Raw genomic sequence first — 26,326 nt, forward strand, 5'->3', positions numbered from 1 at the left:
TGAGATTATTAAAAATGTAGAGTTTAATATATATATATATATTTATTTCTGACATTCTGATAAGGATTGCAGGTAGGCTTCACAGTACACACTGTGTTCCACTTGATATGCTAAGCAGAGGAGGAAGGGGTGGGCATGGTGGGCTTGATAAGCGGCAGGTTTCGTTTGTACAGTAGTAGTGAAAGCAGAAGGAGGCAGTACATCCACAGGCAACTTCTGCTCCTCCACCGTATTGCTCAAAAACCCACAAAGGACCATTTACTGTGATCCACATTCTCTTGCATCCATCTATACATTTTGTTCATCACCCCTCTTACAATCCCTAAAAAGACAGTGGTTGACACAAAACATGGATTATCAAAAGACTATCTAAGCGCATGCATGACACTTTTTTCTCATTTTTTTCTCATTTAAACGCCCCCCTCCCCACACACAAAATGTAAACAAACTGGGCTTCACTTTTAGGCCAACATACTTGGTGATGAGCCGAGTTAGGAAATATGGGCGGACTGTAATTTGAACGCTTGGTAAAACTATGCAAAAGTGTACCATTTGGTGCAAAAAGTTGCTCCTATATGTGCTTGGAAACTGATATGAAATTAATTTTCTGACTAGAAATTAGATATGAGATGAAATAATGACTCGTGTTTTGGGGGAGGGTACAGATGTTTCGTTTTTTCTTCTTTTAGCAGCATAATAATCACACACCTAGAATGAATATGAATGCATGCTTTTAGGTGGCTGTAAGTTCCAGTTATGATGCACAAAAGCATTATAGTAATACTGCCCTGTACTGGTAATAATACATGCCAACAGGCCCTAATTAACCTTCAATCAAATACTAACTTTCCTTTGCCCCGTTAGTTATTATAAAATCAGGTAGCCTACCATTTGAGTCAGTCACATTCAGAGATACCCCTGCCTCCTCAGATAGATTTATGGATTCAGCACAGAAAATAAATCCTTTAGTACACATTAATTATGCCTATAGTTCCAAAAATAACAACCAGTGTGAGGGCACTTGCAACTGTTGTCATAAAATTACCACAACTATCAATATAATTAACATCACCAAAAGTCTTCATAAACATAGTCCATTGAGAACACACACTGATGCATACCATAGATCACTTTTGGAGAGAGATTAATTGAGAATTCATTTTATCAGAGGTTAGTTCACACATAAAAACAAACTTGAAAAGTCGCTTTGCAATGAAAATAATGGCTTTTTTTCTGTAGGTTTAGGAGGGGTGACTTTGACCACTTTTTGGACTGAGGTCGATCAGTAAACACTATAATTGCACTTTAATTGACAAAATTATTGTCCTAAGACAAATTGTAGGAAATTAAAAAAGTGACACTGCAGCATCTGTTATCTGGTGAGTTTTAATTATCTCTAATTAATTGTCTGGGATTAGACAACAAAGGACGTCAACACTTTCAAATTTAGATGTGTGCCAAATTCGGCTTTGCTTTCTAACTAATCATAAAATCAGTCCAGTAATAGAGGCTCGGGACTACATTTGTCTTCATTATGAATTAATAAATGGTCAGAGTGGGTTCAAAGGAGTCTAAATATTTACACAGAATCTCTTAAGTAAAAGATTTAAAAGAAAAGAAAAGATAGGGCATTGGTGTGTAACTCATTAGTGCTCTAGCATGTCTGAAGTCAAAGCTCAGGAGGCAGAATTAGAAAGACCACATTTGATTTCTAGCAGAAATAACTTTCTGCATTTCTGCTGCAGCATTGCAGTTACCTGGTGTTAAAGTGAAAAATTATGAATCTACAGTAAACCTGTTCATTGTGTGCAGGGACAAAAATAACATCAAATTTTTTAATCATTACATTTTCTACACGATAAATATCAGCACATATATTATTATATATTCAAGATATGCATTTTACATATACTTTTCCTCTCAGCTTTATATACATCACTTTATATACAGTCTTTGTATTTACACTTGGGGTCAAAGGTCACTGAACCTGAAGCACTTGAAACAAAGTTAAGAGAGAGACTCATACGAACCTAAAGGCAGTGTCATCATCCATCCATTATCATTAAACTGCACAGCACAGGGGTGATTTCTAAATTTACTGTCCATAGTGAAAAACAACAGCAACACTCGCACAAAGTAAAGCACTGCCATTCTCAGGCCCTTGATCCATAGCAGGTCGATCATATTGGCTTATCATGCAAACACATCGTGGTGCTTTCTTCCTAACTGAATAACAGATGCAAGTACAAAAACTTGAATTACAATAACATTCTTCTCATACTGTGCTGGTATAAAGTGAGTTAAAGTGAGTTTACCTATACAAAGGTAACTGTTGGACAAAGAACTACAATTGTAATTTGTGATAGAAGAGGTTAAGGGAAGATGGGAGGGGAAAGGTAAGGGGCGACACTAACAATAATAAAACTGCATCAAATGTTTCATCTTGCATGCAAAGCCTGTCTCTAGGGCTCAGCATGTTCCTAATGTGCACAAAGCTTGAATACCCTGTGAGCAATGTAACCAGACTACGCTCTCACTCCGTCTCTGTTTCACCCTGAGAATTGGGCTTTGCTCCTAACCATGTCAGGCTCTGAGTTTCCCTAACCAAAAGTTGTTCAACTTGTATCATATTGCAATTTGATTGCATGTTTCTGATAAGGCAAAGAAAGAAAAAAAAAACACGCAGAAATACAGATCACTGCATTAAACAACAAAGATGAACAAAACAAAGCAGAAAAAAAACAATAAAAAAATCTTTTAAAATAATACTCATCTATATTCCAGTCTTTCCTCCTAAAGGCAACTGTTCCTCCACTATGGCATTTTGGTGTTTTTTTTTTTTTTTCTTTTCGTAGTCACATTAATGTACTAGCGAGCAATTGTAAAAGACAAGTTTCTTTGCAGCCTGTAGCAGATGTGGGGGAGGGTTCATGTTCTGGTTTCAGGTGGGCATTGGTGAGGCCAGTTGGTGTTTCCATCAGGCCTTGGCGGCGACAGTTAAAAGTATGTACAGCCATAGGGGTGCTGGTAAATGATGCCTTAGGGTCATAGGTCATAGAGTGGTGCTCTGGGGCTCCTCCTCAGGCACAGCGTCCCCCTCTTGAGAGTCTGTCACTGCCAGGGACCTCCTGCAGGGGGCACCGCTGAACTCATCGATGAGGCTGTCCAGATTGACATTGATGGAGGGGATTTCATAATTGAAGATATCTAATGGTGAGCGTGATGGGAGAGGTGAGTATGATGAGCAGAATAGTGGAAATGGTAATGGTGAGCAATAGGAGGGGGAGAAGAGGGCATATGATGATGATAATGAGGTGTAAAAATGGAAGAGAGCAGAAATAATATTAATCGTTTTGAGTCTGAACTCATGGTAAGTGGCATATGATGTCAGCCCTGACTGAAGGAATCAGTAGATTACATGTGCTTCACATTCTACACAGGGATGGTTTCAGTGTGGTGCTAGTCACATCGGCAAACTAGGTAGCAGCTAGTGTGGTATGTCACAGCTTTTTGTGTCTTTAGAGTCAACAACAGCAGATGCTTTGTCAGATAAAATACAATAACAGGTCAAAATGACTGCACAACAACACATTACACGTTTACAACAATTGCCAGGTAAACCAACACAGAGGCAACAAGATGTGTGTGGAACTCTGTTGGAGAAAATGGCACTAAGACACCAAGTGGGCTTAAAGTAACAATGAAAAATCTCATGAAGACTGGATATAGTATTTGCTGGAAATATAAGCACTCTAATGTGCTGCTCCATTTACTGGAAGCAGCACATCCAAAACAGAGACTGATGACTACTCCTGTGTAGGAATGAGATGGAGCGTGGCAGTGTAGTAAGAGGAAGCAGAGGTTATAAAAAGCAATGAACCTGCCAAAGGAAGAGTGGAGGTTACCTGTGGCCCCCTGATACTAGTGGCAGGGGCATTAGAGGGGGATGTCTGCCAGCGTAGGGCTGGGAATGGGGAACAAAAAGAAGGGGGGCTTTAAGATGGACCTTTGTAAGCAATGGCATCTGCAATGTGAGCGCAGTGTGGTGCACTCTGGGAAATCCTTAAGCCGTGCATTATTGGTTGAACTACAACAGCGCAGAGAGACAATAATGCCAACCTGCTAAGAAGGAACACATACAATGTTCTGCTTGAGTGCTACGGGTAGGTATGTTTGAGGCAGGCTGCAGGAGACCCCAGAGGCATCCACAGTACGAGGCCAGGCAGTGAGATGGAGTGCATGGGGCGGGGGCGGTCTGGCTTACCCTAAAAGTCCCCCTCACACTTAGCCCACACTGAATCCCTGGCCTCACACAGCTGCAAGGTACACAATAGTAGCAGGGGGAACAAGAGAATGATAAATATAACAAAGTGACAGAATGACTGGTTCATATTGACAGAACACCTCATCATCAGAACATCATACTGTAGATAAAATGTGGGGTTTGTCTGGCTAGGTTTCCACGCCTGCTACACGGTAGGAAACACTTGATTGGTGTAAACTGTGTAAGCCTCTGACCTACCTCTGCCGAGTGGGGGTCTGGGTAACACAGATAAACAGAGAGCACATGATGATTCTAATGGCAACTTCCATACAAGCAGGACGAGCTATGCTTCTCTGATGTTTCCATACATTACCCGGAAACATCATCACATAACACAAGCAATGAATACATAAGTCAGGAGGTTTGCTCACTACAGTAGCACAAAAATGCTAATATTTACATTGTACCATTCTCAGGCATCTGTGTCTAAAAGGCAACTTTTATTCATTCAGACATTTGTTTGGGAACAGTCAGTAAAGGGGACTTTTTTTAATGTCTACAGTGACAAGTTCTACAGAGTCCTACACTCGTCCACCGTCTCCATTGGACAGAGCCACAGCGAGTCTGAGAGAAGGCCGCTGCAGCCCCACCTGTGGTGGCAGTGGGGGTGTTGTTGCCAAGGGCTGATGTTTACCTGTAGACATGCTCTCTCCAGGAGACAGTCCATCCAGGAGGCCCTGCTCCAGGGGCTGGGGAACTGGGGCCATGGCTGAGCCAGTGAACCCAGGTGGAGCCGTGGGTGGCTGAGGAGGGGGCAGACTGGGTCTCTGCCTGGGCTTTGGGGCAGGCCGCGATTTGGTGAGTGTTCCGGTCAGGGAGGGTGGGGATGAAAGAGAGTGGGGTGTCCCCAGTGGTGTCTGCCCAGGGGAAGAAGGGGGTACTTGTCCTGGAGGACAGGCCAGTCCATAAGGGGAAGGCGTGCTAGGAGGTGTGGGGGACAGGCTGACCGGTGACGGCTGACCTGTGGACTGGTCAGACATCCCTCCAGACGGGACATAAGGGACCTTGGGAGGCACAGGGGCCAACTTCTTGGAACCTGAGAACACCGAACACAGTCGTATTAGAGCTTCCTGTGACTATATGAAAAAAAAGATCCTCTTCAACTTTGGAAAGTCAGTGTGAGCTCAGATTGAGAGAGGCACTGACCTTTGCGCAGGGTGTGTGGACTGTGCTCTGTTGAGTGTGGAGACTGGCTGCTGCTCTGAGGGCTACTGCTGGGGGGAACTGTTGGACCTGCCACCTGGATGGCTTTGTGTCCAATTACAGGGGAAAGCTCTTTACTCTTCAACGAACTGAAAGAGACAGACAGACATTACTATGTGCACAGAACCAGACACAGTATGTTTGTGAACAGTGAGTGTTTAAGATGGTTTGTATACCACACATACATTACCTCAGTCCTACTACAGCCACTACCATCATCATCATCACCATCACTCATTAGTGTGTTTAATTGCCCCGAATTCATAACAGTTACATCAAGCAAGGCTCGATAGGGGGAGAGCAAGTCACATCTCTTACACCAGTATTTCCACACCAAACAACATCCCATCGTTTGAACGCCTCTTGTTTAGTAGTTTTAAACAATAGTGGTACACATAATTCCCTGAAGCTGCAAACCTTTCCAAATGATGTGCATTTGTAAAGGTGTTTTTGTTTCTTTTACATAAATGTCACTGACAAATCACTGACGGGGTGTGAAATATGTAGATATATTTGACGGAAATAATGAAGTTAGATGGAATCATTGAACAGACATGTAGTGCCTGACAAATCCAATCAGAAAAAAGCTCAGAAAGAGTTGAAACAAAAATAGTTTTAGTTTTAAAATAACAAAAAAAGAGGTTGAAAAACTTCAAGACAGAATATCACTGGCTAGATTCATCATAGCTTAATGTATTCTAGGGTGAGTATAGAAAATCACAACTTAAAACTTCTTTCCTTTAGCACATATAGGAGTGGCAGACCTAAAACATTTTTTGTGCTGATGAGAAACTTAATTACAGTCCATCTGGCATGCAAACTCACAAGATTTCAACTTGATTACTGATTAAAATGCAACTGGGCTTGTAGAATTTTTCCAGCTTTAGCAAACAGCAGTGTGTACGAAGTCATAAATTAACTTTTCTTAGGGTTAGTTTTAATTTTGATACAACACAAACAACAGTGAAAATACACTGAAAATTGATGAAAGAGCCTGCATGCAACTAGATATGACTGACAAACATTTCTGGATAAACTGCATGAACAGCCAATAATCATAAATTATTGCAATGGTTATTCAGTACCGCTGATTTTATTCTTTACTGATGTGTTAATGTGCCAGAATGCCTACATATGTAACAAACTTTGCATTTGCCAAACTGCCAGGGTTACCTGTAATTAAAGTCTGCAATTAGAAAAGCAGAATATCAATAATACAGACCCTGATACGCATTAATGAGCTATCGAAATTAAGTCTGTTGTCATTCTGATTATGATAGCTGCATCTGAACATACACCCACAAAGAACACCCATTTCACAGTACAGTAGTCACATTTAAGATTATGTAACATCAAATTAACTGCAATCTCCTGCAGTTCCTTTGAGTTTTGTCTTCAACATTTAAGCCATCTAAATGGCAAGCGATGGAGTTTTCAAATCACAGGGAGGAGCGTTATCAAGTGACCCATTTCTGACTGCTGACAAAGATTTGTTGTAATGATTCACACTGTCCTGTGTGGTTGTAACACCAAAGCCCTATGAGTCAGGAAAGTGCCAGAGTCAATCTATACAAACTCAGCACTTTGGGTCTCGCTGGAGGATGCTTATGCTATATGAAGACATTCTATACCGTACTGTACTGCTTACTAGGCCATAATTGCAAAGAAGGTACTATATTATTAAACATAAAAATCTTCCTTAAAAAACAGAGTTTTTCCTGTAGGTTTGTAAAAAAAAAAAAAAAAAAAAAAAAAAAGGATAATGCTCCAAACTTTTTAATAAATATGCTCATATACTCTAAGCCATATTCCACATTGTCCATGTCCATTAATCATCTACTCAATACCAGCATCAAACAAAGCACATATAAGCCAGTAACATATTTGGTTGCTAGGCAACCCCCATGCCAAGCATCCCCAGACAACCTGAATGTCACAGTATCTGAGGTATGTAATTTGAAGGGAGAGGGGAAAAAAAGCAAAAAGAGCATATGAGCCAGCGAGCTAGCGGAGAAATACAGCTGCCACTCTGTGATGCATCCATAGTGGCCATGGGTGTGTTGTATTTACCTAGTCAGCCTGGGGGGTCCTCTCTCTCGGACACATGGACAGGCAGCCCACGGCGGGGGTGGGGGCGCGGACGAAGGGAGGCTAGGGGGGTTGCCAAGGCTCTGGTCATGGCGGGTTAGTACCAAGGGGGTTTTGATGTAGAGCGGTGAAGCATTAGTGTCTGGCGGGGGGGCATGCGACATATCACCAGGTGGGCTGTGCTTGGGGAAGTGCAGACAACTCGGTTTGGGGTTCGAATTGATGTCAAGTGAGGAGGAAGAGGAGGAGGAAGAGGAGGAAGGGGGCGGGGCTGGAGGGGTGAAGCCAGACCAGCGCAGCGGGGGTGGCGGTGAGCCAGGGGGCTGGGACTCAGGGCCCGGTGCCACAGGGCGAGCGCAGGGTGGGGGTTTGGGATAGAAGTGGTGGGGAAGAGTGTGGCATGAGGAGGTGGGATAAGGGGGGGGTGGCCGATCCTCCCCTGGGGGTGGGTGGGCATGAGAGGTGTCCGGCCGATTGGGCGACACGTTGTCTGAGCTGTAGATATTAAGAGAATAGACAGCACAAAAGAAACAGCTCTAGTGATTGAACAGGGAAACGCATTGGAGCGATATAGGATAAGCTGTTTTGATGATTAGGGTGTGTTAGTGTGGTAGTTGGTCCGTAGCCAAAAACAGGAGGGGAAAAAAAAAGAAAAAAAGACTGCATTTTAGGGTGGGCGGTGGGCACCAAGCTTAGCACACAGTCAGCTTAGTGCAAATACAAAGACAAGCACAAAGAAACAGCAAAGAAAATAAAGTTTTATTGCCAAAGGAAAAGAATACAGTGTGTAGGATTCCCTCTGTGATCACCTTGTGTCTGCACACTGCATAGAGCTGTGAGGATCTTTCTCTGGAGCCAAAGTGCCGGTCTGCAGCTTACAATATCGTCAAGCTGAACTGATGGCTGAATCTCTGCTCTCTGCTGGGTATGGAAACCTGTCTGCCCTAATCCTATGACTTGTTTGCATTGCAGGTCCTGCAGTCAGCCCAGGGCAGTGTGAAACAGACACAAAACCCTTTCAATGGCTGAAAGAGCCACAGGAGATGAGGGGAAAAGCCAGCCAAGCCAGAAGTCATATTATCTCTCGTCTGCCACACGGGCAGAGTCAGTGACCATGAGGTGATTATTCATGTGTTTAACTAAGATAATGGTGAAATCAGTCTGAGTGTCAAAAGAAAAGTAAATAATTCACGATCAAAGCTGAAAAAGCCAAGCCACAACAATGAGAGATTGAATATATCAGCATGCTCGCAAGGACTTGCAGATTGGAGCTTAGTGTCATGTAGAGAAGCAAAGCTTCCATACAGTATTTGGAATAAAACCCTTCAGAGTTCAAAAAAATGTCATTATTCTTTTGAAAATTTTACCCACAGTGACATCAACCTGACAAAGGGACAAAGGCAAACTCAAGACATGAAGACAGTGTAGTAGAAACAGAGTAAGGCATGATTCTGTTGACAGAGAAACACTTAAAAGAACAAGGAAGCATTGCAGATTAATGGAAGTATGATTAACACAGCCAAGGATCTTGATTACACAGAGCTGGGAACATTGATGATGGTGATGATGATGGCGATGACGATAAAAATGAACAGGAGTGGATGCGTGAGGAAGACGGTCGGGGGAGGCAGCGTCTCCATGGTGACTTACCAAACCCTTTCTCCAGGTGGGGGTGTGGCGGACGGAGAGGTGGCGAGTTCTCCAGGCTGCTCTGGGATCAGTGTGTCTGCGGGAGAGCCAGGGCCTTGCATGCCTGGAGGTGTGGAGGAGGCTTTGCGCGCCAGCGTGGACGAACCCTTACGAGAAACCCAGGAAGTGTCCATAACCCGGACGCCCATACTGGAGACAAACACATGCATAGAGTTATGTATGAGGATAAGAGAAGCAACAAATGGACTGAGAGGGGGGCATAAGGAAAAGAGTGGGAAAAAGGAATGATACGGTACCTTTGTATCTTCCTAATGCTGCGTTAGTAGGGGAGAAGAGAGGCAAAAGGGATATGAGGTCATAAGTAATGCAGACATGGTTCACAATACAAGAGGACTCAGTGTGCGTGATGGGGAGATGAGATCCACAGTGGCATGGAGGAACACTAGGGATGTTCCAGAGGTGAGAGGATGTCAGGCTACATAACCTGCGTGCACTTATCTCCTGAATGCTCATTAAAGGCTTTCTTTCTCTAATTAAACCTGTTTAGTCTTAGAAAAGCGCTAACACAACAGACAGAACAGATGGTTTCACTGAGCTGTTCATTACCTGAAACAGATAAAAGCTATTTTCTACCTCCCCACACTGAGTAGTTGCTGATTATGTGATACACAAATTCAGATCAATGCCTATAATATTACAGGCTATTTCTTGATTTGATGGGGGTATTTAGTTGAAGGCATCAATTCTAATTCCTCCAGTGATTTTCCACCAGCTCGATGGATGACTCAGGCCAGGTGACGTGCTAGCCAGACTGTGAAGGAGGAGCTGGGTGTGGGAGGATGGGAAGATAGCATTGGAGAAATATTTCCTGAGAAAAAAAAGGTAACCAGCAGCTCTCCATCAGAGACCTGTTGCCATAGAGACAATGCCACTCAAGGCAATGCAGTCCCATGCACTCAAATGAGACTGGTTTTCAGCCTCTTCTTCATAAATCCTGATAATAGCGGGGTAGTTGTATGCACTGGAGCTATTGGCAGGTGAGATATATACTAAGATGCTCACGTCTCCATTGCCTTCTGACTCACTGGAGCGCAAACTGTAGATTACAGAATGCCCAAATACTCCACTAAAGTAATGGCTTTTTAATGCGCTAATGTTGCCCTCCTCAAATGTAAGAATTCAACATCGGCTGCCTGCGAAGAGGCGTGGGTGGGAGGAGAGAGAGAGATGGAGGGAGACTGAGAAGTGGGCAGCAGTAGAGTGCACTTGGCATCTTACCCATCTTTCTTGTAGAACTCCAGCATCATGTTGTCAGTGGCGACACTCAGTGGGCGTCGGCTCTGGTCGTGCTGCTGCTTGCGATCGGATTGGTCCATGTCAGGTGAGGGCATGGAGCTGTAGTTGGAGTTGTGGTTGGTGTGGATCGGGCTGCCATAGCTGCCTGTCAAGTTGAATTCAATCTCTAAGGCAGGAGAAGACACACCGTCAGTGTATACTTAATTGCATTTACAGCAGTGTTTGAGTGTGGGTGTTTTGGGTGCATGGAACTGTAGAAGCTTATGTGCAAGTTTTAAGAATTTGAGAGAATGTATTGTGTCGGTTTGCTATTTGGCAGCCAGTGTTAAGATGGTAATATTTAATGCTAATTTCAGAAAGAATAACATTCTGATTTGTTAAATTATTACACATATAGCAATTTATAAGTTTTGTAATTTGGCACAGTGTGTTGTTGTGTTATACCATACTTGCTGAATGGCTGTGTGTCTTTTATTGTAAGTGTTGTTGATGTGTTTCTTGTGTGAACAAACAATCGACAAAGACAATAATAAGATCATAAAGTATCATTATGTTCATATGGGGCTGAGCAAAAGGAAACAGAAAAATTATAAGGGGTTTATATGATTATGGGATGCAAAGGCTTGTTCATTTGAAACAAAATTCGTCAAATTGTAGGTCATTATCATAATTTTTTTCTTAAAAGAATCCCATAATATAGTTACAATTATAGAAGATCGATTGAAATATATATGGTGCCCCAGCACAGTTACTTTATTACATACATAGTATGTAATCCCCACCTCCAGGGAAGAACCAGTCAGCATGCTGGATAATGGGCTCAATGATGCCAACAATCTGTAGAGACACGGTGGTCATCATCTCTGTCATGTTCCTGGAGAACAAAGGAAAACTGAGCTACACTATAATCACTATGTAATTAATTTAGACAAATCAATTTGTGCAAAATTAAAAGGAATTGCTTAATGAATACATACGGTTCAGTATGCGTCCACAGCAAGTTAGGTCCAAGAACAATGGCCATGTTACCAGGAGTCATCTTGTTTGCATCTTGATACTCACTCAGCTTGGCTAAGAATTTGATTAGATATCTGTAGGATTGAATACAAGAGTGCATTTTAAAAGGGATTTATGACCTACTTGTTAGTTGGCATACATTGTAAATAATTTACTAAGTTATTCACTTTCAGCATATTGCAGATACTCCATAAGGTGGAGCCGCTTGATTATAGTTTTGCACATCTCAACCTTAGCAGTCTGTTTCAGTAAGTAAAGTAATAGCAGCAGCAGGAACTAGCCAGCTGCAGGCAGTAAAAGGTACAGTGGGAAAAGTCACTGCCTGCAGGTGGCACAAGTGTCAATGCTGCAGAATCAATGAATTTCCTCAGCTATCGGCATGATATTGCTGCTGATGATGTTACTTTTCTTTCCTGTAGGTGGCACAGATTGAGCTGAAATGTTCAGGAGTGGAAGAATGTCAGAAGGGGTTTTCAGTTGCATGAAATTGTCCAGGATTGACTTTGGAGTAATTTGTGTCAGCATATTTTTCTGATATGCATATTACACTTGTCTTTCCTTATGGTACACTAAAGCCATGAGCAATTGCACAAATTAATGGAGAGAAACTCAGGGAAAGCAACTGACCTGAAATTGTTCAAGTTGTCTGTGGGGAGTTTTTCACACGCTGCCATTAATGCTTGTAACCTCTTGTCCATGTCTTGAACGCTAAGGGAAATAAAAATAAATCATTATGTTTTTTTGTTGCTCTACTTCCTAATAAATGCCACCATTTTTCATGTTGGCAGTTAAAGGCCTCTGGATAAAGACTTTGTATTTTTCATCATCCCTGATGGCATAATTCAAGAAAATACTTTTAATAAGAAAACAGCAACTCACTTGGAGGCCTGAATCCATTCATCATAAAGTTCAATGGTCATCAATGGCTCTGGGAGCTCACGGAGGTATGATTTCAGGGCCCCTGTGGGTGGAAAAAAAACACGAGGAGTGAGTGAAAACTAGCTGACTTTTTGAGGGAAATGGAGGACTGCTTTACTGGTGAGGCCATGCCCCACATTTCAACTCCCCTCTAGCACTCCCTTGCAGCTAGTGCAGCTGCCAGATTCAGATTGCTCAATGGAGATTTCATGCTAATATGGGAAATGGACGGCGATATCTGAAGAGAAAGCCTTCGGGAAAAAAAGCACCAAGGACGGAGCTAAGGGCTGCTGTTCTCCCAAACAGCCACATTTTCCAACTAAAATCAGTCCAAGAAAAACATTTGCATCGTGCAAAAGAACTCTCCACAGCTTAAGAAAGCATGGAGTAAAACTCATTGCCTTTTACATCGAAATATTTACTGTTTTCCTCCTGGCTAACAATGACAGAGTGTAGGGGTTGTTGTTATGGAAATGGGCTTTGAACAAGGCATTTGTGTGGGTGTAGTTCACCTGCGATGGCGTGTGGGTCGGAGGAATACTCCTGCACATCAAGAACTCCACAGTCCAGGGAGGCTTTCAGCTTCTTCAGCTTGGAGGCCGATGGAGCCACTCTGAAGAGGCCCTACAGCCCCCACACAGGAAACACATAATCGTGTGTAATTATCACATCAAACATGAGCTGCACATCTGACACTTGCAGATGATGAAATGCCTAAAAGCATCAACATAATGCTGATTTTGCATATATGGACTTTCCTGCATGTATCACAAAGCTAAATTATGCACATTTAAAATGAGTGAATGATGTATGTATGTGTTTGTCCCTGCTACCTCCTCTTGCATGCCGCACTCTAACAGCATGGTGACACAGGCTTCGATGGGGAAGGCAATCTCTCTCCCACTAATATTCAGGTGTTCCTCCAGGGACTTGCCGAACGACGGCTTCTCCACCCACGCCTCTGCAGCACAAAACAACAGTTAGAATCACACAGTGATGCGAAGACGCCTACGCAATACAGCTACCATTTTCCCCTGAATGATTTCGGACCAGTGGTTGTATATAAAGGTTGAATATTATTTGGTGTTTGTTAGCAAAATGCGATACTGAACCCTTCTGCTTGAGCTGACAATTACAAACTAATTATGTTTTTAAAAATAAGGTGTTGCTTAATGAGGCTGTTGTCGCATCAGGGCTGTTATTTTCTCTGTGACTTATCATGTTGGTATCGCTTCAGGTGCAAGAATGAAGCTGATCTGTGCACACACACCTCTACACACAGTGGATGACTCACCTTGGTGAGCTTTAATCTGGGGCAGGACACTATGAAGAATCTCTAATGACTTCCTGTGATATTCCGCCTGTGTTTCTATCAGCTGCAGAAGGACATGGTAAAAGACAATGTTATTAGATCATCTACAATGTTTACTGTGACTTTTGCTAAAATGGAAAGAAACGCTCCCACTGGGATTGGAATTCAGATGATGCAATTTACTTACTGTCTGGAAGTAGTTTGCATAGTCTATTTCTTTGGCCACAAAATTGTACATATCTGCCGACAACTGATCCTGAAAAAGAAAGCAGAGAAAAAAAAAAACATCTTTTAAATGATGATCTAACTACAGCGCTACATATAACTGTAATGTCATCCTGGCAACACGGTCCATTTGTGTCTGAAACATACAAGAGGGTTATAAATCAAAAAGAGAGCAAAAGAAGCTGAGGGAGGGCAAAACATATGAGTTACTTTGATTGGTGACTCACTCTACAAATTTCCATCCGATTGGCCGACTCCTCCATCTCCTCTCTTAGGGACTCGGACTTGGCGCCAGGCTGCAGAGTACTTGGGTGGCTGGATGACTTGGACGACTGCTGGAATCTATGGGGGAAAAAAGCAGCAACATCATTCTATATGTACATGATTCCTGCTTTAAACGTGAGTATTGTAGTGTTGGAGCCTGGTTCTGTAATTTGAACCTTCTTTACCTTGTTCGTGCGGAGTCCATGTCCAAGACAAGCTTAGCCAAGTGCTTTCTCTGTTTCTGGATGTTGGGAATGTCCACCTACAAAATAAAATTGGGTGGATATGTGAAGTCAGTCCAGAGAATTACAGTGAATACCTTATTGTGCTTTTTTTTTTTACTCAGAACACTGGATTAAAAAAAACAAACGCCAGAGTGCAGCTCTGTGGTTCTGTCATATCAGGAAGGTGTTCTATCTTAATTGGTGCTTTAGATAATGAAAGTGCCAGCTCACCTCAGCAAGCACATAGAGAGGCTCCACCACATCTCTCTCTATCTGGAACTCAAACTGAATGAGCTCCTGAGCCAACTTCTCCTCTGTCTCTCCACACAGCTTTAGCATCTTTCTGTTCGGTGACAGCCAAACACAAAGTCACAAGCAATCAAACACAATTAAAATGCGGACAAGGGTAATGAGGACAGAGAAGAATTCGATATGCCAAATCAATATTTAAAGATGACTGTCTTTGTGTGTGTGTGTGTGTGTGTGTGTGTGTGTGTGTGTGTGCAGGAGGAGTTTGTGCGAGCACATAGGCATGTTAGTAGTTAGTTACCCCAAGAGAGAGTCGTCCCCCAACACTGCAGCCCCTTCTTCCATGCACTGTGCCAGGATCGTGAGCGGTAGTTTTTTCTGATGGTAGAGAGAATTAATGTTACTCAGGCTTCTGTAAGAACTGCAAAATATTCACACATCATCGTCACACGTCATATCAGTTTCCGTCAGTTGCCAGGTACTCACAGAAGGTGACTTGACAGACCTCTTCTCCATATCAGTCCCCTGCTGACCCTGCAGGCAGGCAGTCAGCTTCTTGTGAGTGCTGTGTGTCACCTGCTTGACCAGATCCAGACGCTTCTCCACCTGAAAGAACACACATGCACATGAAAAACTGCATGGAATACCCCTACATACTGTATATGCATGTAATGTCAGAAATCCTATCCTGTAATCTACATGTTTATCCCCTCCTGCTACTATTTTCATGGTAAACACTGGCAGTACACAATGTTTTGTGCATATAAAAACAAAAAAAAAATGTATTTTTGCATCTCTTGTCATAATTTTGAATAACTAGAATCAGTATTAAAATAGCACTTTTTCATTATGATTTTATGCAAAATAACACAAATGAGGTAATTTTCAGACATTATTTTAGGCTTCCTTATGTTTGACGTCTGATAAATCTAACTGATTCATAACGGAGAGGAAAAATAATTTTCTAAAATTGTTTAAATGGAACAACATTAAGAATGAATCCATGACTGAGCTGGGTACAGATATGACAGTGCTTCGCTGTGATTTAAGGGCTCACAGGACAAAAAAAACACTTGTCTCCATCATAGTCCTACAGAGTAATCAAAATCACATTATGACACAACGATGACTGCACAGAGACCACTGTCTAATCACTTTAATACTATTCACACTACTCTTCCACAGACACTAATGCAAAACAGCTAAACAGCTCACCTGCAGAAGGTCCTCACTCAACACCTCTGTTTTTTCTGCCCTGTAAAGACAAAAGTGTGAAACAGTTAGGGTATTCAAGGATGGAGACTACATAAATATTGGCTGATGCAAGCATTTTTAAAGTTCACTCTAGGACCGCTGCACACGCCTGTTTCTGCTTTTATTAGATACAACTTCTGAGGTACATTTAGCTCTGAGCATCGATGGTGTCAGGGCAAACAGTATTTCTTTAAGGTTACAGATAATATATTTGTCATATATAATCTATTTAGAGATAAAGATCACCTTTGAAATCTTAACTATTTCCCATCTAGACATCAATAATGTGGAGGGGAAGTATCCACATTCTATCATACACATCTTTTACACATGAAATGACATCAGACATATTACTACCCCCTGACATGCTGATTTCAGACAATTCATGAGTCTTAGTAGCAACGCAAGACTCACTCACTGATCTTTTCCACATCATCAATGTGGCAACGCTACACAATAGGTGAGCCACATCCACACACCTGTCCCTTTGGAGTATGTGTGTGGGCGTGTGTGTTTGTGTGGCTGTCTTTCTGAGTCATGATTTTAGACAATACACGAGCATATTAACACCAATGATTCAAATATGCCAGTTTTCACTGAGGAACAACACATCCCACTGTGATTCCAGCAGACAGGGACTAAGCAAAAGTCTGAAGCGAAAGGCAGAGCTGGAGTGCCGATGAAGCAGATGAATTTACTCATCCGCAGTAGCGAATGAGCCATACACCCAGAAAAGAGCAAACCACTGGATATCACAAATATTTGGTGTCAGCTCCACCCAGACAGCTTATATTTTAAGACTTTAGTCCTTTTTCAGCAAGAACACTTCCCACTTGAGCTCAACGTGCATTTTATAAACCTTCACGAAAAGATAAAATAGGCCAGTTGTCTCCTAAGAATAACATATATCAATTTAAGTACAAACTTGGATTCCTACAATACACAACAACTGAGATATAACAAGAATATCTAGTCAGAGTGGAGGATAATGTGTACTTAACACTCAGAAGAAGGGCTTTATGTGATGAGCGAGGCATAGCAGACAGTCTGACATCCTAAAATGAGACAAACCCCACCTGCAGCCACCCACCATACTATCAGCATTTCCCCTTCCTGTCTACACTGCCTCTTCCTGCGATTGTGCCCAAACTGTGCCAATGCCAATTGCAAATAATGAATTTGACTTTATCTCGAACAAGAAAATAGAAAAGACCTCGGTTTGTGCTCTATTATTCATCAGCCAGACAAAAATAAATCAGCAGCACATAACTAAAGTGCTCTTTTCACGTATGGTGCTTTGCTATCAAGCCTTTTAAATGCACAGCATGGTGACTCTGTACGGTTACAGTAGAAAAAAATGTCAGAAAAGAAAGTGTCTTTTTAACGTTAATGTGCAGTTGTTAATGAATATTCCATACATTGTCACCAATGACACAGAGTTTTAATGATGCCAGCTATTAGCATCCGCAGCCTCAGTGCCAAGATGTGAGCGTGGAGCCATGGGAACTGGGTCAAACCATGTACCAGTTGATCTAATCACAGCCAGCCTCCTGGAAAACTGCTCTACACACTGCGCTAGGAGGAAAAATACAGGAAATGTGTGCGTGCATGCCTTAGAGTGAGAGAGAGAGAAAATGAAAGATAGCAAAGCGAGAGATTTCTGGCATGATTTGTTAGGGTAAGTGAGATCGCAGATTGCTGATTACATGACAAAGGCGGACAAAAATAACTCAAGCAGCGCACTAAGGTTTGGCAATGTTTTGCTGAAACACTCCACCAACCTAAAAAATCTGTAAAACCCCCTGTTTTATAAGACACCTTCCCGCGGACTGTTAAATTTATTAGATGCTGAGTGTATCCACTGGAGGTCTGCAATGCAACTGTGAGCTTGTCACTGTCTATTTGGCCTGGATGTGCGAGCTGAGAGACCAACAGCATGGGTGGCTCAAGAGCTCCTGCAGTGAGAAGAATGTGGAGAAGTTACATGTTTGGCACAGATAGATGTCTAACCTGTGACGCTCATTGCCTGCGTCAGGAGAAAGTTAAACTTTTCTCAACAACTTGACAGCTGCATATGCTCTGGCAGGTATTAACCATGAGGAATAATGCTAATTCTATTACTTTTCTTATTTGTCTCCAGTGGCTAAGTGAGCATAGATACAATACATAGCAAAAGGGTGGGTTAAAAAAAACACACACAATTACTTTGTTGCACTTGATGTTTAAAACAAAGCAATAAAATCTTAAAAACCTAGAGTTCTCACTGACTACTACTGATGTGGTGATTATGACCTAGACATCAAACAGCAAACAGATTGGAGCCTATCTTCAGAGGCAGCACTGTCTTGTTCTATGAGCTAGTTTGCTTTCAGACGGTGGCATTTCCTCTTAGGAAAGCAGTATCATATGTAATCTGCCTGTAAAGACGCTAAAAAAAAACACAGCAGCGTTGCTGACGCTGGAAAACTAGTGAGTATTGGAGTTGCTTGACCTGACAGAACCTGATGTAAAGCAAGCCGGAGGGACAGTTTGGAGGTGAAGAGAGATACTCCTCTAAGCAAATAGTGTGCAGATTGAGTCCTAGAAGGAAAGTAAACACGTGGGAGAGTTGGCAGCTATGTGGGTGGTGTGCTCATGGAGGGGGGAGGAAGACACTGCCAGGTTTGTGCCAACCATCTGCCACATTGCAGACATTCCTTTACCTGGAGTTGCTGATGACTTAATGCAAACAGACACACATACACACAAACACCTGCACAGACACCAGTAAATGTAATCAACTAAAGTCAAAATAAAGAAATTTATCAGAACACACAAAAGTCCTTCAAAACCGATCAAATTTTGCTGTGATAGACTGATGAAAAGGGCTTCAAATCTGTGCAATGCAAACATGAATGACTCAAGAGACGGGAGGAAGATGAATTAGTTGAGACAATATTTACGCAAACTGCCACACTTTGAACAATTCCCTCTAAACCTCTGCTGACAACATTAACAAAAGGCTAATAGCAAGCAAGGTCTGAATCTTTTAGAAACATCTGGGTGTTTACAGCTGCCAAAAAAGAAGTGTAATTTTACTGCGCATGCATATCATCCCAGGGACTTTACATATTTCAAGTCAGTGCGGTTCCATTAAGTCGGCAGTAAAATGTGTATAAAATACCCAGCTGACCATTTCAGCTGCACATTCCGTCTATCTTATATAATAAATATTTCTATCTCGAGATATGTTAATGTGGACAGCTGCATCCTCAGCCCCCCAGCGCTGTACACGGCTTATGAAAGCATGAATAATCCATGTCGACATAATCAAAATGTGAATAAAATAACATCCACAGTCTTGATTGTATTTTGTGGGCCGTTGCTGACTTTCTGGGTCCTGAGATTCGTCCGAGCAAAAAAAAAAAAAAAAAAAAAAAAACGCCGTCATGCTCTGGTTTGCTCACATTGCTAAAATAAATGGCCCTTGCTCTGAGACCTGGAGGAGCTATGCTAGATGCTAGGTCCTGAACTGCTTGGGGAGGGTAGCAGAGCAGAATGGTGGCCCTGGGCCTCAGCAGGGCTCCACACGGCCTGGAGCTCTGGCATGAGATCCACAGTCAGCCGCATAAACACACACTCAAAAACACACAGCAGCGTTTGTGCTTGAGATGCTCTCTGAATATTTCTCCATTGAATGCTTTTTGTTTTCTCCAGACTGCAGCCGTGTGCATCTCGAGGCCCACTCAGTTTCCTCCCAAATGACAAGGCATGGGGGCTGATGGGATGCAAGGCTACGAAAACAGAGAAACCCACTTACTGTAGTTGTCCAGCAAACTAGGTCACAGTTCTGTCAAGTATGCAAGAATAACTGTGAGAGGAGTGAACGCACACATGGACACACACATACACAAAACACACATATGTCCAGAGAGGGAGTGAATGAGAGAGCGAGAGAGACAGAGAGAGAGAGAGAGAGAGAGAGAGAGAGAGAGAGAGAGAGCCTGCAGCGTTTCACTGGAATCACAAGCAGTGACTTATCTCTAATAACTTTATTCATGGTGAATTATTTCCACAAAAGGCGTGCTGCACTGTGACTTAACAATGTTTTTACACCTGTCATCTGCCCAAGTACACACACACAATGCACCAAAGTGATGTCAAACGTCCAGTAGAGAGCATCAAGTCAATACTGAGCTAAAACAAAGCAACAAAGATCAATGCAGCGTTTAACCCAGGCTACAAATTAAACCAGTATCGCAAGTCTGTGTTAAGGCTATAAATGTCTTCACCATTTCTGTGCAACATGTCAGCTGGGGAAGCCAAACAAATGTGACGAAACAGATAATACCAAATGAGCGTTTCTAGGCAACCAAAGCAAATGAAAGATTTTGCATTTACTGTAAAGACAAAGGGGATGGAGAGTCAGCCTTCATAATTTAAGAGCAAATAAAATGAAAAATAAGAAACTCCAGTAACAGCAATGAGAAGTAAACAAAACAGGAAATTGTTATGAGTGGATTAGTGCTTCCTTTTTGGAGCCAATTGGCATTTCTGAATGGAAGGAAGTGGGCATGTAGACAGGGAGTCACCCGTCTCCTTAGGAGTTATTTCTAACAACAATGCCACTAAAGTCTAATACTATAACTTCCATTTTTTTACTATTTCAAATTATACAAAGCAGATAAATTTCTGAATAATTTCACAATACTAAGTTTGCTAAACGCTGCTTTTATCTAGATATTGTCTATCAAACAACATTATATTTTTACTCGAGTTAATTGCAAAGACGGTTCAATTCAATCACCATAAGCTGAATAAGAAAATAACCAAAAATGTTTGAGCTTAAGGATATTACAGTATTTTAGAACATTTTAAAAGATTTGTCAGAAACAAGTCTGCAGGATTTTTGAGTTTTAGATTGAATCTGCTATACGTGTGTTGTTTCTGTCTCACAGCTTGAATTACATCTAATTAATTTGTTCCATCTCAGTTAGGCCCTATGGTTTCTTCCTGATCAAGATCAGGGATCACAAGCCACAGACTGGGTTAACGCTGACACCCGTATGATCAAGCCCACTTTAACAAGAACCAGATCTATAGAAAAGCAAAAACGAAATCAAAGAAAAATGAGAACCTGAGTCTGCCATACCTAAAGCTTTTTGTATGCAATGTTATTTTGTATGTACTTTTTAAATACAGCAGTGCTGAGAGTGTAGTAGTCTGCCAGTATGGGGGCTCTTTAAGAGGTTAGTCTTTTGAGTGAATCAGTGACATGGAAAGAGAGAAACGGCGCTTCTGTCTGATATTACATCATCTCTCTTTTGATGGCCAAAATGGCCCCTTGACAAAGGCTCTTTATCACTAGCATACCCTGTAGTATGCTGTATGCTGTCTCTGAAAGGCACTGATGGGGTTATGGGAGGGTTATCAACACTGACCTTGTATGCTAGCACTAAATGACATGATACAATTGCAGCAGCTCTTGCATTGAATAAAGATACATGCTCTAGTATACAAGCAATGACTCATTTCTGATTGCTGATGACTAAATACTTCATTATTATGTGGAAGGGTATTGATTTGTTAAAATTATGGACTTTGAAGTCAAGATTTAACAATGTGATGTCCTGGAAACTCTAAAGAAAGTGAATCCAGAAGAGCTGTGAATCAACTATGGAGACAGATTCCCATAGTGTTGTCCTTGTCTGCCAACCCAGAGAATCCAGGCAACGAGGTGGAGGAGGAAGAGAGAGCGAGGGGAGGAGAGGGGGGCTGCTGCATTGGCATGCAACAGGTTGCCTCCTACACCTCATGTTACCTGTCAGCTACCTTATGCTGTTATATTTGCCAGGAGTTGTGTTAATGCTGTGCTAAATGTAAGAACAGGCACGGGCAGTTATTTTTGTATGCTAACATAAATTTGTTCACAAGGTTAATATGTTAAGGGATACATTCATGCAAAATCTAAAAAGACGTAGTAAAAGTGCACACAGATAATAACAGATAATGCTCCTTGTACCCTTCTCCTTTTCCTTATATGTCTCTCCTTTAAATTTTCTGGATGGACACTTTGGTCACTCTGAACCTATGAGAGCTTGCAAACTCACCGTATTTACCTGCTGCGTCAGAACAGAAGCAGAGTTAGGAGTGAGACAATGCAGAAGAGAGAAAGCATCTACAACTCAGCTGCCAGCCCACAAATGGCTGCCATTTTCTGATAATTGCATTGCGGAGTGGCGAGACAGAAAGCAGGAAGAATGTGTTCACCATAGTGGTATTGCTAAAACATCGCAGAGTGAGAAGACGGGAGGGGGTGACAGTGAACTTGTAATGATGTTAGGGCTAGAGAAAGTGGTAATTGGGAATCATATGTTGAATTTCTGTTTCTTTTTTCTTCCATGTGTGATATTTGACCATACAGGACAACATATTATTACATGACTTGTATCATGGAATCTTTTACCAGGCTGTCCTAGACCTAGATAGGGCAGTGAGTTGGGAATAGAGAAATAGGTCAAGAGAAATGGAGGGTGGGAGCTGGCTGAACCAATGTAATCTTTTCCTGGCTTCTTCAGGGTGTATGAGGGCATAAAAAATTACAAAGGCTTTTTTTAGACCAATGCAAACACTTAAGCGAAGGCCACTAGTCTTTTAACTGAATTTTAACATCACCAAAGAACTTCTGAAAAACACTGAGGCCTCAATTAAAGCCCCTAAAATAATGCTTGTGTCGAAACAAAAAATGAAAAGAAACACAAAATTCTTCCACTTTACAGACACTCAGTTGTATCTCCCATCACACCATTACAGGCTTCTTTTAGCTATACAGCATGAATAGCTGCACAGTCTCCAGTACAAAGTCTTGATCCATAGTGCTAATTGGTCAAGCTGACGATCACATGACATGGATCTCACCCAGGCAGGCGGCAGCAGCAGCAGCAGCCTTGGAGAGCCAGAGGGATGCTGACACAGCACACCTGAACGCCAACCCCCCACTGAAAGAAGACCTTCATTATCCACCACATAAAAGAAAAAAAAAGACTGTCAATGCAGAAAGACCTGCCATTACAGAGACGCGAACGCATGCCATAAACAGATGAGTGGATTAAAAGTCTGCAGATGTACCAGCTTAGTCATTATATCATGCTAATATATACACCAACCCACTCTTATATTACTGGTATTAAATCATACAATTTCATTCCCTTGCTCTTCATGGAGCTGGTTTGAAGAGACTGAGGATTGGTCAGTGAAATTATTAACTCCACTGAGACTGCTGAGGTTTGGTAAGGTCAAAGGCTCAAACCAACAGAGTAACCCTGCTCTACTCTAAAGATGGTCGAAGCTTGAGTCAGCAGAACAGCCAATCTGAAGCCTCTATGGGTGGTTAAATGATCAATTAACAGAGTTTTTTTTGTGTGTCTTGTTCCTTCCTATAGGAGCCTTGTATTGTCAGTGGAAATAACATGAAAAAAACAGCTGAAGTTCAAACTCAAAGCATCTTCATTTCAGCAAACATAGCCCAATATAACCTCCTGGCAGAAAGGGAGCTCAAGTGCAGTGAGAAGCAAAAACAGGAGGATAGCAGAATTGTAGAATGATGTGAACGTTTGTTGTGTGATGCCTCATTAAACTGCACATGCACACATTTGTCCACCCACTGATCCTGCACTAACACACCAAGGCATGTGGGCGCGAGGACACGTGGATGCAAACATGCATGCGTATAAAGCATCAAGCACACTGCCACTTCATAATTCACATCCACTTTGTGAGCGGTAAGATCAAGGGACGCTTTCACCTATCTATGCTTCAGCACAACACCTCTGAACTCCTTCAAATTATCACTGAGGGACAGGGTGACAGTCCTCAAATATGTGCAAAATAGGATGGCATTGAAAAAAAAAAGCAGCATTCTGACATTAGGGAGCACATAACAGCATAAAAACACTTCTGATGGACTTTTCTACCCAAAGCACTTGAATGAACAAGATCATGAATTACTGTTCCTGTCAATGATGAGAAAACTCTGCCAGCCTTGCTTCATTGTTATTAAATGAGCTGCCTCAGGTTGTTAGAGACGGTAAAGGTTAGAGTCTTTCTATCTTTCGATCCATCACCATATGCCAATGTTTGACACAGCTCAAGGTCAACAAGGTATTAGGGCTCTTGCTTCTAGTCCTGATCCAAAGCTCAAAATAAAGAGGGGTCACTGAAGCTCACCTTGATGAGAAGTAACTCTGAATTCCTGATTGTGGTTTAATTGAAGGGTTTGAGAGTGGCAGGCCTTGCTAGGTACCATTAGTAGGAGTGCAAGGAGAGTTCTCTTGCTTATTATTCACTTGCTTATTTATTCTTTAGTGCAGAAAGACCAACTTAGCATGTTGCTCTTAGGCAGCTTCGGGAAACAACAAAGTGTGAGAAGAATGTAATGCTCACAGCTACACCAGCGTGCACCATATGCAAGGAATGCATTCAAATATGACTGTATCAGTGCACATCAGGATGGTGTAGTGGTTAGCACTAAAATGGGTTTTGGGTGTGAACTTGCTGAGGCCTTTCTATGTGGAGTTGGCATACAAGATTTCTCCTGCTGACAGACGTGCATGAAGGTAATTCGAAGGTGTGATCATGCATGGTGGTCTGCGTTAGCCCTGAGATGGACTGGCAACCTGTCCAGGATGTAATCTGCCTCTTACCCAATGTCAGCTGGGTTCAAGCTCAATGCAAAACCTAGATAAAATAGAGTATGCGTAGCTAACAGATAGATGGATGCAATGAAGAACTGTCATATCTTCTCTGGCTCTGTGAAGGCCTGCAACCTGACTGCCCACACACATATCCAGAATCACACCCACACACGCACTCTCTAATGAGTCACATAAAAACGATTCGAAAAAGACTGCAGCTACAAAAAGGCAGCCGAACCAAAGGGGTAAATGATGGCACAGACAGATCCTGCAAGGTGTGTCTCCTCCTGCCTCTGTAGCATGCCTCTCACACAGGCTTGTAACAGCCTATGACCCACGCCTCCTGGTTCTAATCCCCCAGAGCTGAGCAGAGGAACACCTTCTGGCCCAGCGCTGCTTGACAAGCTGCTCTCCCCTGAACACAGAGGGTGGGGGAAGACTGATAAGCCCATTGGACCAATATGTAAAAGGTCACAAAGCATCCATTCCTGAAGATGGCAGGAGATTTCAGAACCACCCAGATGCGGGTAAGTGCTGACAGAGGAGAAGGAGGGAGAATCCTTCCACAGCAAGATCTCATTTAGCGAGATTCTTTATGTTTAGGAACTATAATGGAATGATAAAGGCGCTTCTTTAAATGCGCAAAAATCAATCATTCCAATAAAACGCATTTTACATTAATGCCAGATTATTACAACTAATGGACTCGATAACCCACGCCTAAGAGGTGCTTCCCTCCTCACAGCTGATGTTACTGCGTAATGAAAACATTGCGCCTTTTTCTTCTTTCCCATTTTCTTCCCTCACGTCGCAGCCCACACCGCATCCGTCTGCATCACGTTCACCTATTGACAGGTTTGGTGACGGGAGGTAAATTTAATCACGACATGATTTTTTAAAAAAAAATCATTCTATAGAGTTGATACAGTGTTATATTTATATATTTTTTATATTGGGGTATTCTCTGCGTTATTGTCTGTGCCCCGCGACTGTCTATATTTAATGAATTTCCGTGGGCAGGTTGTGGCTGCTGGGGCAATGCGCCTACACGCTGCCTATGCGGTAGCATATTCTAATGGCTATTACGCATAGGAACATGGGGTGTTCTTTTGCTCCTCTGTGCTGCTACAGTTGCACGGATCATTCTGCGACCCCTATAATGATCCTAATAACAAATTAAATCTACCACATTTGCATGGATATGACTCACATCCTATTGGGGCCATACTGGAGGGCTTTCTCTTTCCCTTTGACTTGGCCCGGCGAGAATAGCGCACTGAAAGGGGTTCGCTTACCTTCCCACCGTTTGGTTGGCGAGCTGTCGCATCCGATTGAATTGCTTCTTCATCTTGTATTTTCTATGTTAACACCTATGGGGGGGAAATATTCCGCATTATTTCTCTCAGTATACCGCTCCGTCCTCCACAGAGGGGCAACGCAAAATCCAATCTGCCATATTCTCCTTCCCTCATCGCAAAGCTGCCGACGCCGAGAACTTATTCCGCGGTTACATATTTTCAAATCTATTTTTTTTCTTTACATCTATATTTGCCCCATTGCCTGCGCAGAGATGCTGGACCAATTCACCGCGGGCACGCACAGGCAGAGAGCGACAGCAGTGACAAGTAGC

At 42.3% G+C, this 26,326-nt stretch overlaps 1 protein-coding gene across 5 annotated transcripts; it reads right to left on the reverse strand.

The window, feature by feature from the left end:
* Positions 1-26,326, reverse strand: arhgap44a (Rho GTPase activating protein 44a). Of its 5 annotated transcripts, XM_023264290.3 has the most exons (23): positions 25,992-26,326; positions 15,986-16,025; positions 15,257-15,376; positions 15,072-15,148; positions 14,753-14,864; positions 14,483-14,559; positions 14,261-14,375; positions 13,996-14,064; positions 13,791-13,872; positions 13,330-13,457; positions 13,009-13,120; positions 12,458-12,539; positions 12,206-12,286; positions 11,539-11,652; positions 11,344-11,435; positions 10,544-10,727; positions 9,562-9,579; positions 9,266-9,454; positions 7,598-8,110; positions 5,471-5,616; positions 4,959-5,360; positions 4,265-4,316; positions 3,067-3,207 (listed from the first exon to the last, which is right to left on the reverse strand). In XM_023264290.3, exons 1-22 carry the CDS (start codon positions 26,042-26,044, stop codon positions 4,309-4,311), a joined length of 2,814 nt encoding a protein of 937 aa, XP_023120058.2. In that variant the 5' UTR covers positions 26,045-26,326; the 3' UTR covers positions 3,067-3,207; positions 4,265-4,308. The 5 variants fall into 5 exon arrangements, 4 of the variants coding, with proteins under 4 accessions (XP_023120056.2, XP_023120057.2, XP_023120059.1 ...); XM_023264288.3 differs by lacking the exon at positions 4,265-4,316 and having other exon boundaries at positions 1-3,207; positions 25,992-26,325; XR_004846880.2 differs by having other exon boundaries at positions 4,265-5,360.

The sequence above is a fragment of the Amphiprion ocellaris genome, chromosome 19 (genome assembly GCF_022539595.1).
Source record: "Amphiprion ocellaris isolate individual 3 ecotype Okinawa chromosome 19, ASM2253959v1, whole genome shotgun sequence".
Lineage (NCBI taxonomy): Eukaryota > Metazoa > Chordata > Actinopteri > Pomacentridae > Amphiprion > Amphiprion ocellaris.

Excerpts from the sequence above, each read along its gene's own strand:
- arhgap44a (XM_023264288.3), bottom strand. The coding sequence starts at position 26,044 with ATGAAGAAGCAATTCAATCGGATGCGACAGCTCGCCAACCAAACGGTG. Across the intron at positions 13,458-13,790 it reads CCAGATTAAAGCTCACCAAG|AGGCGTGGGTGGAGAAGCCG; the intron begins GTGAGTCATCCA and ends TTTGTGCTGCAG. Across the intron at positions 8,111-9,265 it reads CCACCTGGAGAAAGGGTTTG|CTCAGACAACGTGTCGCCCA; the intron begins GTAAGTCACCAT and ends TAATATCTACAG.